At 36.9% G+C, this 11077-nt stretch overlaps 1 protein-coding gene and 1 pseudogene across 1 annotated transcript in view; one reads left to right on the top strand and one right to left on the bottom strand.

Annotated features, from left to right (window-relative positions):
* Nucleotides 1–11077, bottom strand: part of MCF2L2 (MCF.2 cell line derived transforming sequence-like 2) — a 187483-nt gene that overhangs the window by 123931 nt on the left and 52475 nt on the right. The window contains 3 exon segments of the mRNA XM_025042363.1: nucleotides 2494–2610; nucleotides 7674–7793; nucleotides 10133–10223. Of these exon segments, the coding sequence (XP_024898131.1) occupies nucleotides 2494–2610; nucleotides 7674–7793; nucleotides 10133–10223 (328 nt within the window).
* LOC112474090 lies at nucleotides 5811–6199 on the top strand (annotated as a pseudogene).

Below are 11077 nucleotides of genomic sequence, written 5' to 3' on the forward strand. Positions count from 1 at the left end.
AAAATGAGATTATTCAGTATTTTGCTTTACATGCACTATGTCTTATAACATCTCTTGATTAGGTGCTATTCTCCCCATATTCTGTAGACGAGGAAACTGAGGCATATTGAGGTTAAGTAACTTCCCCAAAGTCATACCAAAAAAAAAAAAAAAAAGTGGCAAACTGGAATTAAACCCAGGTAACCTGGCTCAGGCCTGATACTCTTAAGCCTATGCTATACCATCTCTTGGCAGTCAAAACTAGATTTAATAAAACTGGATTTAAAACTAGCTCAACAAAGATCTTGGCTTTGAGAGTCGAAGACTTGAATTAGAGTCCAGATTCTGATCATCTCTAACTCTGTGATCTTGGGTACAATATATAATGCCTTTGAGTCCCAGAGTTCTCATTTGAAAAATAGAGATAATGCTTGCTCTGTTTTTAAAGAGTTTTTTTGAGGACCAAAAGGAATAGCAGATGTGAAAGGATGTTGGACACAGTAGAGCACCTTACAAGTGTAATAATAATAACAGTAATAACTCAGTGAGTTAGGTGTGAGGCCTGCAAATGTCATCCTGGAAATAGAGGAAAGCCAGAGGATTCCTCTGGAAGGTCCTATTAACAAATTAACTTGATTCCATGGGCCTGATTTGTGAATTATCAGCTTGAAAGTGGTACAGAGGACCTTATCCCGATAGGGTGATGAAAAAGAACTCGGCCTTAGTCTTGGTTCTGCCACCTCTGGATAAGTCAAATGATCTTTAAGGTTCTTTTCAGTTCTAACTTTTTACGAGTATCAAAGATCTGACATCCAGAAAGCACACTGTTACAAAAAAAGAAAGAAAGAATTTATATATTCAGAAGATATAAGATAATGTATATGTGTGAAAATATATTTCTAATTATATATGTATATACATAAAGTATGTACATAAAACATGCAAAAGACATGTAAAGAATAGCTCTGATGTTTCAATACTAGCTGTATATTTTAAAGTTCACAATAATATGTTTAACACATACACGAACACAAACCACGGATACAAACTAGGCCTGGGGAAAGAGGAGATGTGTGCACATGTCTGCTCATGTCAGGTCTTTAAATAATTAATCTTTATGATCTCAGTCTCCTTTACCTCTCTAAGTTCTTAAAGAACTATTATTGTCTTTGATGTCAAGGTGCATTAGTTTTCTTCTCTACTTGTTGCAAATTTGTGTTATTTCAAAAAAGATCTGAGGCAACTTGAAAACCATGAACAATATAATAAAATAAAGGAATGATAGAGAAATCAGAGCATAATGGAGAGCTCGTTAGCCCAATAAGGCTGGTGGGATAGTAAATTCTTTTGATTTTTTAAAGCGATGTATTAAAAATCTAGCAAGTGAAGAAAAAGCCTGGAAGTACTCCAGGTTCCATGTTTCATATATTTAAAGAAACTGCATCTTGAGACATCACACTCATGTATGATACTCTACTTTAGCTTCCTTCCATATTTTCATATTTAGGCTTATTTAGAATTATATGTTTGTGACGAATTTCACATTTCACTTCTTTTTTTAAATAAGATTTTCTTAGAGTCACTGTTATTACAGTAAAACTGATGAGAAGTTTAAAAAGTTTTTGCCCCATTTGTAGGCCTTCCTCTAGATTTTGGGAAGGGATGTGACTTCTTTGAAGTTACGTGGCATACAAAGAAGCGAGAGATTAGAGTCTGTCGCTTTAAAATTGTTACTAGAGATCTACTTTTATTTAATTCTTAAATTTCTTTTTTAAAAAATCAGAGAACATTATACTCTAAAACAAGGTGAATTCTCCTACCTAATTAATGTAGTTCGGATGTCGGGCAACATGTTTCCAAAGTGACCACATACAGGGAGGTGTGCTGACACGAGCTGTCATCAGGGTAGCGAAGGGAGCTTCTGATTTTGCTTAGAAAACCTAATTTTTTCAAGGGTATCAGGGATACGAGAGCAGGGAAAGGGGAATGACAACTTTATGCTGAAATACTTATTGTTTGATGAGTTTCAATTTCACTTTTTCCTCAATATTACTGACTCTTCTAGTTTAGTATAATCACCACCCATCTGAGTAAGTAGGAAAAGTAAAATACTGTGTGTCAGGTACTTTCACAATTTCCAATCTCTATATTAGAATCTCTGTATTAGAATCATCTGGGGAGTTTTGTGAAACACTAATGACCCATCTCAACTCAAGTAATTTAATTTCTCTGAGGTATAGCAGGGTATTGGTATTTTGAAAATTCCCCAGATGCACTCTAAGTGAAGTTCCGAAAATCCTCATGCCAGAAGATAAGGTAAGGTGAAGGTTGTCAGGAGAATCTCCAGCCTTTTCCCTTCACCCTATTTCTCCCCCAGCCTGTGGCTTGGAAAACCCAATCTTCCTGATCTTAGGTAGTCATGGTAGTTTAAGATGCCAACAGTTGATCTTAAACTCCCCTATCTTCTGGAAAACACGGAGAGACATTAAAAAGGGCACACAAGTTGGTACTCACAGTTCGATGATTTATCCACTGACTGTGGCGATATTCCAAAGTTCCCCCTAAGTCTTCTGTCAGTTGGCTTTTGGCAATGTAGCCATGAAGGTCAGAGACAGAATTTAACATAACGATCTATAAAGGGAAAAAATTAATATATTCCTCACAGGTAATTAAATAGTAGCTCATCTAGATTCTACTGTTATTTATGTAGTACTTCTGCTTTGCCTTCTTGGGCATTTATATCCAAAATGGTTCCTACATCCAGCAAAGAAACATTTTTAAAGTCTAATTCTGTTTTCTCTCTTTGAGAGAAGAATGCCAAAATGTTGAATAGTATGTGACAAAAGGTGACTTGGATCACGGAGCTCAGTTCTAAGCTAACTAGAAGTCAGGTCTTCCTTAAGGTGAAGTTTTATCAAAAGTTCCCAGGCTACGGTATACTCTTCAGATGACAAAATCAAGTGCTATACTGAGGTCTAAAAGTCTGCATTGAGAAGTGCAATAAAGGGCGGGCTGGTAAATATCAAGGTAAAATTAGAATACAAGGATCTACTGAGGAATATATATTAAGAAGATTCACTACATTGATGTACCCTCCCATGAAGGATGTTGATATGCCCCTGATTTATCTTGCATGGGAGAGATTTGGAAGTAATAGTGAGTGGGTTTTTATAAATTAATGGTCCTGTCGATGAACACACCCATGCTGATGAATGAAGGCCCACACATCTAGAGGAAGTTGTCACATTCCAAATTGTCCCTTTCTACTCTGCTACAGTGGCCCTGACCAGGGCAGGTTCCTGGCTCTCTGTCCCAGGCACTATATCACACCCCTTACTCACTCCCAACCAAAAGCAAGGACCATCATTCTTATCTCTGAAATACATACCCCTGAAGCCTTTAAGTAATGAATGACCTTATATTTCTTTACTCCTTGTTGATTATTCTGAAAATTGATTTTTGGTCAGAGAACATAAGTATATAGGCTTTTTTCCTATTATTACATAAAATTAGTCAAGTGAAAAATCCACTTTGGAATAAAAAGAATATAAGTCAGGGCCCGAAGTCTATAGGTAAAAACAAAATTGATTTATTCATTCGACAGATATGCATTGAACTTCTATTACATGCCAGGCTCTGAGGGATAAAACAGTATGAATGATAGGCGCCGCCTTCAAGGAACTTAGGTTTAGTGAGATTCGATTACTACAAACCAATGTGTTAACCTCACCAGGCCCGATACATTTCTCCTTCATCTCTGAAAAAGAGTTCGAGAATTTTAAAAACTATTTTTATAACATGAGAAAAAAAAAGAAAAATCCTATCCATCTATGCCTTTCTCTCCTAATATTTACAAACCACTTTCAGAAGTTTCAAAAAAGATTTTCAGTCTTTCTAGGATTAGAAATTATAGGACATATAACAAGAAATTATCAGGTGAAAAATGGATCTTTATTCTCAGAACATTAGCTGCTCTGGTAAAACTTGGAATTTTTTTTTTAAGTACCATTATGCAACATCGTATTGGGCAGAAGAAGCAACTTTGCCCACTGCCTGGAGTTTCGGAAACCTATCCTGCTGGGCCAGGCTGCACATCTTCTGTTCCACTTAACAGGAGAGGGAGGTGTGCATTCCACATCTGCCAGGGCTCTCTTTCTCATCTTTTCTGTGAAAACCCCAATAAAGGCTCTGGTCTAGCTTTTCCCTTCATCTTGCTTCTGCCTCCTGGTGCTTCTTCTGTGGGCCTATGTGGCACAAGGTAACCCTCCTCTCTGGGACTTGTGAGTATAATAAACTTTGTCCTTCAAACCTTGTTCTCATTTCCTCCTGTGGCAGCATCAGCTTTACATACTTTTATATGTATATATATATTTATTAAAGTATTTACATATTTATTAAGTATTATCAAATTATTTAATTGATTGGGTAGACCATAATTTATTTAACCGGTCCCCTACTGTTGGGCATTAAACTATTTCCAATCATTTACTATGTATATGTATATGTGTGTTTGTATAGCTTTATATATATATTTATCTCTTTATATATAAAATATATATGTAACATATATTATTCATACTATACAGAGATAAGTACACATATTTATGTATGTGTTATATATGTACTAACATATTACTATCAATGTAATATAGGTATTAATTACATTAACTTATAATATAATATGTAATGTATAGAGAGAAAATATATACCTATAGATATATAATAATGTATGTAGAGAAACAGATAATGAATAATAAAGCAAAAGGGGATAAAATGTTAACAACAGGTGAATAAATCTAGGTAAAGAGCATTCAATGTTCTTTGTGCTATTCTTATTCTTGAGGTTTTTTTTATTGGTTTGAAATTATTCCCAACTGAACCAAAAATAAAATGAAAAATATATATTAAAAACTTTTCTATATCACTGTAGATTTCTTATCTGTTTTTAACCATTTTTCTGGGTTTTTTTTTCATTTTTTAATTGAGATATCATTTACATGAACAAAATGCATATTTTAAGAGTACAGTTCAATTAGTTTTGACAAAGGTTTATATACAGGTAATACCATCCATTCAATCAAGGTATAGAACATTTCCCCAGAAAGTTCTCTTGTACCTCCTTCCAATCAATCCCCACTATCCTTCACCCCTAATAGCAGCCACTGTTTGATTTTCTATCATCACAGCTTAGTTTTGTCTCTTCTTGAACTTTGTATAAAAAGAATCAGAGTATGTCATTAGTGTCTAACTTCTTTTTCTCAAAAAAAAATTTTCGAGATGCATCCAGGCTACTGCATGTACAGTACTTCACTCCTTTTTTTTCTTGAGATTATTTTTTTAATGGTCTCTTCAATGTCAAAATGATATTGTTTCTAAAATTAGTAAACATTGAAAAAAATCCACACAGTAGTACTTCTCTCATGAGACTGTTTCTTAGAGCTCTTAGCAGCAGGCTAGAAAAAATTAATTGCTTCCTGATTTCTATGTTCCAGGAGCTCCTATGGAATCCTGGCTGGTCTATCATAGTGCTCTTTAGCCTTGTGGGCATGATTTTCAGAATAAATTGGGAATTACTCATGCATATAAATTAATCTTGGCTCTTTGATTCTCTTAAAGAAGGAAGTATTCTTTGAAAGCCTGGTTTATGTTAAGATTAAGAGCAGTACTTTCTGTACAGCCTTGTTTCCAATGTTAGTTTTCTTGTTCTAAGAAGCATTTGTCTTTGTCTTGTTTCCACTTGTTTCTTTAATCATATTTAAGAAGTATCCATAAGGAGTACTTTACCTCCTTGAAAATTAAAGCCTGGCAGTCCTGAGCTATTCCCAATCCATATGTCTGCAAAATTGAGAGAGTCATCAACACTCATTCCACAAACTTCAGAAGAGCCCGACAGCATTCTGGTAGTGAAGATGGAAGAAGAGGCCTGTAATCTGGACTCCAGCCTCCACTGGCGAAGCTGCAACAGCCTAGAGACTTTCCACCAGCACTTCAGGCAGTTTGGCTACCAGGAGTCACCTGGGCCCCGGAGGCTCTGAACCAGCTCCGGGAGCTTTGCTGTCAGTGGCTGAGGCCAGAGGTGTACACCCAGAAGCAGATCCTGGAGCTGCTAGTGCCGGAGCAGTTCCTGGCCATCCTGCCAGAGAAGCTGCAGGCCTGGCTGCAAGAGCACCAGCCAGAGAACAGAGAGGAAGCTGACCTCACTCCTTTTTTTATAGCTTAATGTTGCTATTTCATTACATGAACATGCCACAATTTCTTTTAAATTTATTTTTGTTAAAGTATAGTTGACATGCAATATTATATTAGTTTCAGGTATACAACATAGTGACATTTATCTAACTTACAACATTTATCTAACTTACAATGAGATTGTCACAATAAGCTAGTAACCATCTCTCACTATACAAGTTTTTACAATATTATTGACTGTTTTCCCTATGCTGTATGTTACATCCCTGTGACTTATTTATTTAATAACTGGAAGTTTGTACCTTCTATTACCCTTCACCTTCTCACCCATCTCCCCGCCCCCTCTCCTCTGGCAACCATGAATTTGTTCTCTGTATCTATGAGTCTGTTTCTGTTTTGTTTTGTTTGTTCATTTGTTTTGGTATTTAGACCCTGCGTGCGAAATCTTACGGTATTTATTTTTCCATGCCATAATTTCTTTATCTTCTCACCTGCTGGTAAACATTCTTGTGCATATTTTTTGGTGGGTGTGTGTTTTCATTTCTCTTTGGTGGGTCATAGATTAGGTATATGTTTAACTTTATAAACGCATAAAGTTATGTCAACTGTTTCTATAGTGATTTTACCATATCTTACTACTTTTGATGGCTACAAAATATTTAAATGATTGGGTAAATCATAAGTTATTTAACCACTCCTGGTTGCTGGACATTAAGTTGTTTCTGATCATTTACTATTACAAACAATTTGGTAATGAATATTATTATATATGTAGCTTTGTGCAGAAGTGTGAGAGTATCTGTAGAATAACTTTTAGAGGTAGATCAAAAAGTGTGTACATTTTAACTTTTGAGAAACACTGCCAATTAGTCCTTCATAATGGCCATTACCAACTTCATTTCTATAAGCAAAGTATAAAGGGGACTGTTTCCCCCACATCTCCGTCAAAGTTATAGGTAAAATTTTTAATCTCTTCATTTTAATTTGTTTTCCTTTTATGAGTATCACGATATTGGTTTTTATTTTTACTCTACAGTTTCTAGTATTTATGCTGCCCCCATATTTTAGATCCTTATTTTCTTTCTTCCATACTACTACAATTTCTCTCCTTCCTTCAATCTTTTTCTACAGTCTTAGACAACACCTTCAGATTTATATAATTCCAGTGCCACTTACCCAAGTCACTCTCCAATTCAAAAATCTTCACTAGATTCCCACTGCCGACTGAATGAAATCCAGAATCTTTATCTTTACACTTAAGATCTATTCCACGTTTCCTACTTTTTCTTCCAAAAGGTTATCCTATATGTATTCCAACAAAGAGCTTCCTCATAGACCATAAAGTGTGTACTTCCTACCTCCACGTCCTTATACACCCTGTTTCCCTCTGCCCAGATGCCCTCCCTCCCGACCTGTGGAGTCCTACCTTCTCAGAAAACCAGTTCTACTGCCATTTTCTCCACATGCCCTAACCAAATAGAGACAAGATAAGAGGTCATACTTGCCGGCACTTTCATTTTAAATTCATCTCGATAGTATTTAATGCCAATGTCCGTGATTGTCCTCTGGATAAAGCTAGATGGACGAAGGATGAATATGAGCTGCAAGTTTCCTGGAAATGCTACCTGGAAGGATCATGAAAAGTGTCAAGGCAAATATCACAACCATTGGTCTCCTCTGGCCGAAGACCATAGCTGACAAATTTAAAGTACACACCATGAATGCCAAAGAGAATATATTTCACAAGATTTCAGAGCTGAAAGAGATCTTGGAAGTCAGATAATCCAAATCCCTCCTTTAAAACCAAACCAAACCAAATCAAACAAATATAAAAAATGTTTCCAATTATAAAAATAATTAATACTCGTTATTTAAAAAATTGGAAAACTAATAAAAGTATACATTGGAAAAAGAAAACCACTCATGATCTCATAACCATTTTTGATGTTTTAACCTAATTACTTATAGGCTATTTTATCTGCTTAAATATTTTTATTGTGGTTAAACTCATTGTAGAAATATTTTGTTACTGGCCTTTTCACTTAATTTGAATACCATGAGCTTTCATTCTTGTTATTAAAAATTCTTGGAAATATTAGTTTTCATGGATGCAAAATTTATTTAACTATCTCTAATTGCTAGGGATTTAGGCTTTTCCATATTTTTGTTATTATAAATAACACTGAAATGAACATCTTTATCCACATTTTGGAACATTTTCTCTAGCACAGCTTCCTAGAAGAATCACTGAGTCAAAGACTTAGTATTTTAAGGGTTCTTGATGCATATTATTGCTAAGTTGCTTCTAGAAAGCCCTGTCCTCATTTTGAGTTGTGGTCCCAAGAAATGAGATAACTCAGATTCATATAAAAACTTAGTGACAAAGGTGGAATCCACATCTACCGTCGCTCGTGGCTTTCCATTCTTCCAGTGGTTCCCAAAAGCAACCTCCTGAGATGCTTGTTAGAAAAAAATCTGGTCTGTGCCCTGGAATACTCTGACTCATTAGGATTGGGCTAAAGTCCGGGTATCCGTATTTTCAATAAGCACATGAAGAGATTCTGATTGGTAGCCAGGTGTTGGGATCCCGCACTACAGTATCTTTAATACTTTAAGTCACCAGTGTAATTCTTGGACAAATTATGCTCGAGTATTAGATGATTCAACATTGTCTGTGGACTCTGGGAAATCAGAACTCGCTAGAGGCCAGACCTCTGGAATAGTCATGGGCACTATCAAGTGTCCAGATCCTCAGGGCATCAACCATCATTGTAGTTATCCCCGAAATAAATCCTGTAGCCAAAACCAAACCAAAGGGACAAAACAATCCATGCATAAAGGAAGGGAGGCTTCCAGTCTCCGATCTTTGAAATGCAAGGTCCTAAACAGAAGAACCTTACATTGTGTTATGTCATGACAGGACAAATGAGAAACTATTTGTTTATCTGGCTGAGGCTGTAAAGCAATATGGGAGAGACTCTATTTGCACCTATCTGTATGTGTGACTGTCTCTGTAAGTAAACATAAATATCTCTCTCCTGTCCCAGCCTCTCCACACACATTACAACCCTACCATGTCCTATCTTGCTCCAGGGAGCCTGTGCTTTGGTGAAAATGCTGGTGTGGCTCACCATGAGGTGTCTCTGCCTGCCCATGTGGCTGAGTGCCCTGCTGAAGTCCTTATAGAGAAAGGACACATCTACTTGCTGAAAGGCAGCAAACAGGGATCAAAATCAGACTAAGATTGAAAAGGACACCAGACCAAGGTTTATTGCTAAAAAGAATTTAATGCCAAAAGCAAGCACACCTCCAGTCAAGCTAGTTAAATAACATTTGTCTAATTTAGTCAAGTGTCTTTGTAATATGTGAAAAAATAATTTCAATACTAAAACGAAGACTATCTTAAATTAGATGCCTCCCATAGCAAACACGATGACAAGTATTTGGGTATAAAGTATTTATTGAGGAGGTGATCCTAGGAAGCATAGAGAAGAGCTGGGGCAGGGAGGGTGAGAGTGAGATACTTATGGCCAGAGATCCAGTGTTTCATTGAGTGGGGACTGCTGTGAGCAAGAAGGGCTGGGACTCCCTGAGATACAATGAGGGACATGCCTCAGAATTGTCCCACTGAAGCTGGGGTATTTATCCCCCAACTCACATTACTCAATAGATGCAGGTTATTCCTGGAGCATTAACTTCCTAGCATTCTCTACCTGCCTCTCTTTGGTGACCAGAGAAATTAATAAAGTAGAGAGACTCGGGAAACCTTTGACATGCTCAAAAATGCTCTGCAGTGACCTTCAGGAGGCAGAGGGAATACAGATGTGACACAACAGCTTCTGCTACAAAGACCTTCCCAAAATTTGGCATAAAATAATCACTTTTTCCTTTTGACTCCAATATGAAATAACTGAATAGATAATTTAAATTACTTTTATAAAAAAGCATAAAAGTAAATATTTACAGCTATTCGTGTCAAGGATGCTTTTATGGAGCTCCACTTGTCCATTCGTCTGTCAATAACAATGACGAATCCGATGCTGGCAGCCTCCGCACTGCAATAAAGGGTAGTCAGTATCAGAGACCAGGTTAGACACATGGGTTCATTCTACAGTCTCTGTGACACTCCAGGCTCATGTGTAAACACCCTGCATGACACAAAGGAATAACTGGATCTAACTTTCCTGACAAAGGAACTAACTTTCTCTCCTCATCTCATTTGGCAGCCTAACTAACACAGAAATACTTGATGTCTCAGACTCTCTCAAGGCCCCTGTTTCTGTCTGGTAAATGTGTGAAACACTCAAGAATACACATGCTCACACCTGAAGGAAGATGCACATGTCAGTTGAGCATCACATGGCCCAGTGTAGACAGAGGACCTCAAGGCTGAGCTCTGCCATCTTTCCACTCCCAAGATTGGCATTCATGGAGCTATCAATATCCTTCCCTAGGAGTCATTCTGAGAGGTGTTCAAAAATAAAACATGTCAATGGGAAAAACAACTCCCTTCTAGTGCCTAGCCCTAAATGGCCAGCAAGCCATATTGGTGAGAAGTTATTTTCATTAAGACCAAAAGGAAGCTGTCTGGTCCCCTCTTAAGTCCCCTAAAAATTCTCACAAAATCCTTTTAAACTAAAGTTCTAAAAGGGAAAACTTTTTTCTCTCTCTCTTTGGGAAGAAGTATGGTACAGAAGAAAGAGCAAGGGCTTTGGAGCATGGTTCAAACCGCAGTCCTGCCACTTACTGGTTCTGACACTGGGGAGGTCATTCTGTAAGGTTCAGTTTCCTTATCCGTAAAATGAGAACAATGCCCCTAATAGTGACATGGTTAAAAGCACATTTTCCGAAGCCAGATTGCCAAGGTTTGAAACCTGAAATCTATCATTTATAGATTGTGTATTTGTGG

The sequence above is a fragment of the Pteropus alecto genome, unplaced genomic scaffold (assembly GCF_000325575.1).
Source record: "Pteropus alecto unplaced genomic scaffold, ASM32557v1 scaffold88, whole genome shotgun sequence".
Classification (NCBI taxonomy): Eukaryota; Metazoa; Chordata; class Mammalia; order Chiroptera; family Pteropodidae; genus Pteropus; species Pteropus alecto.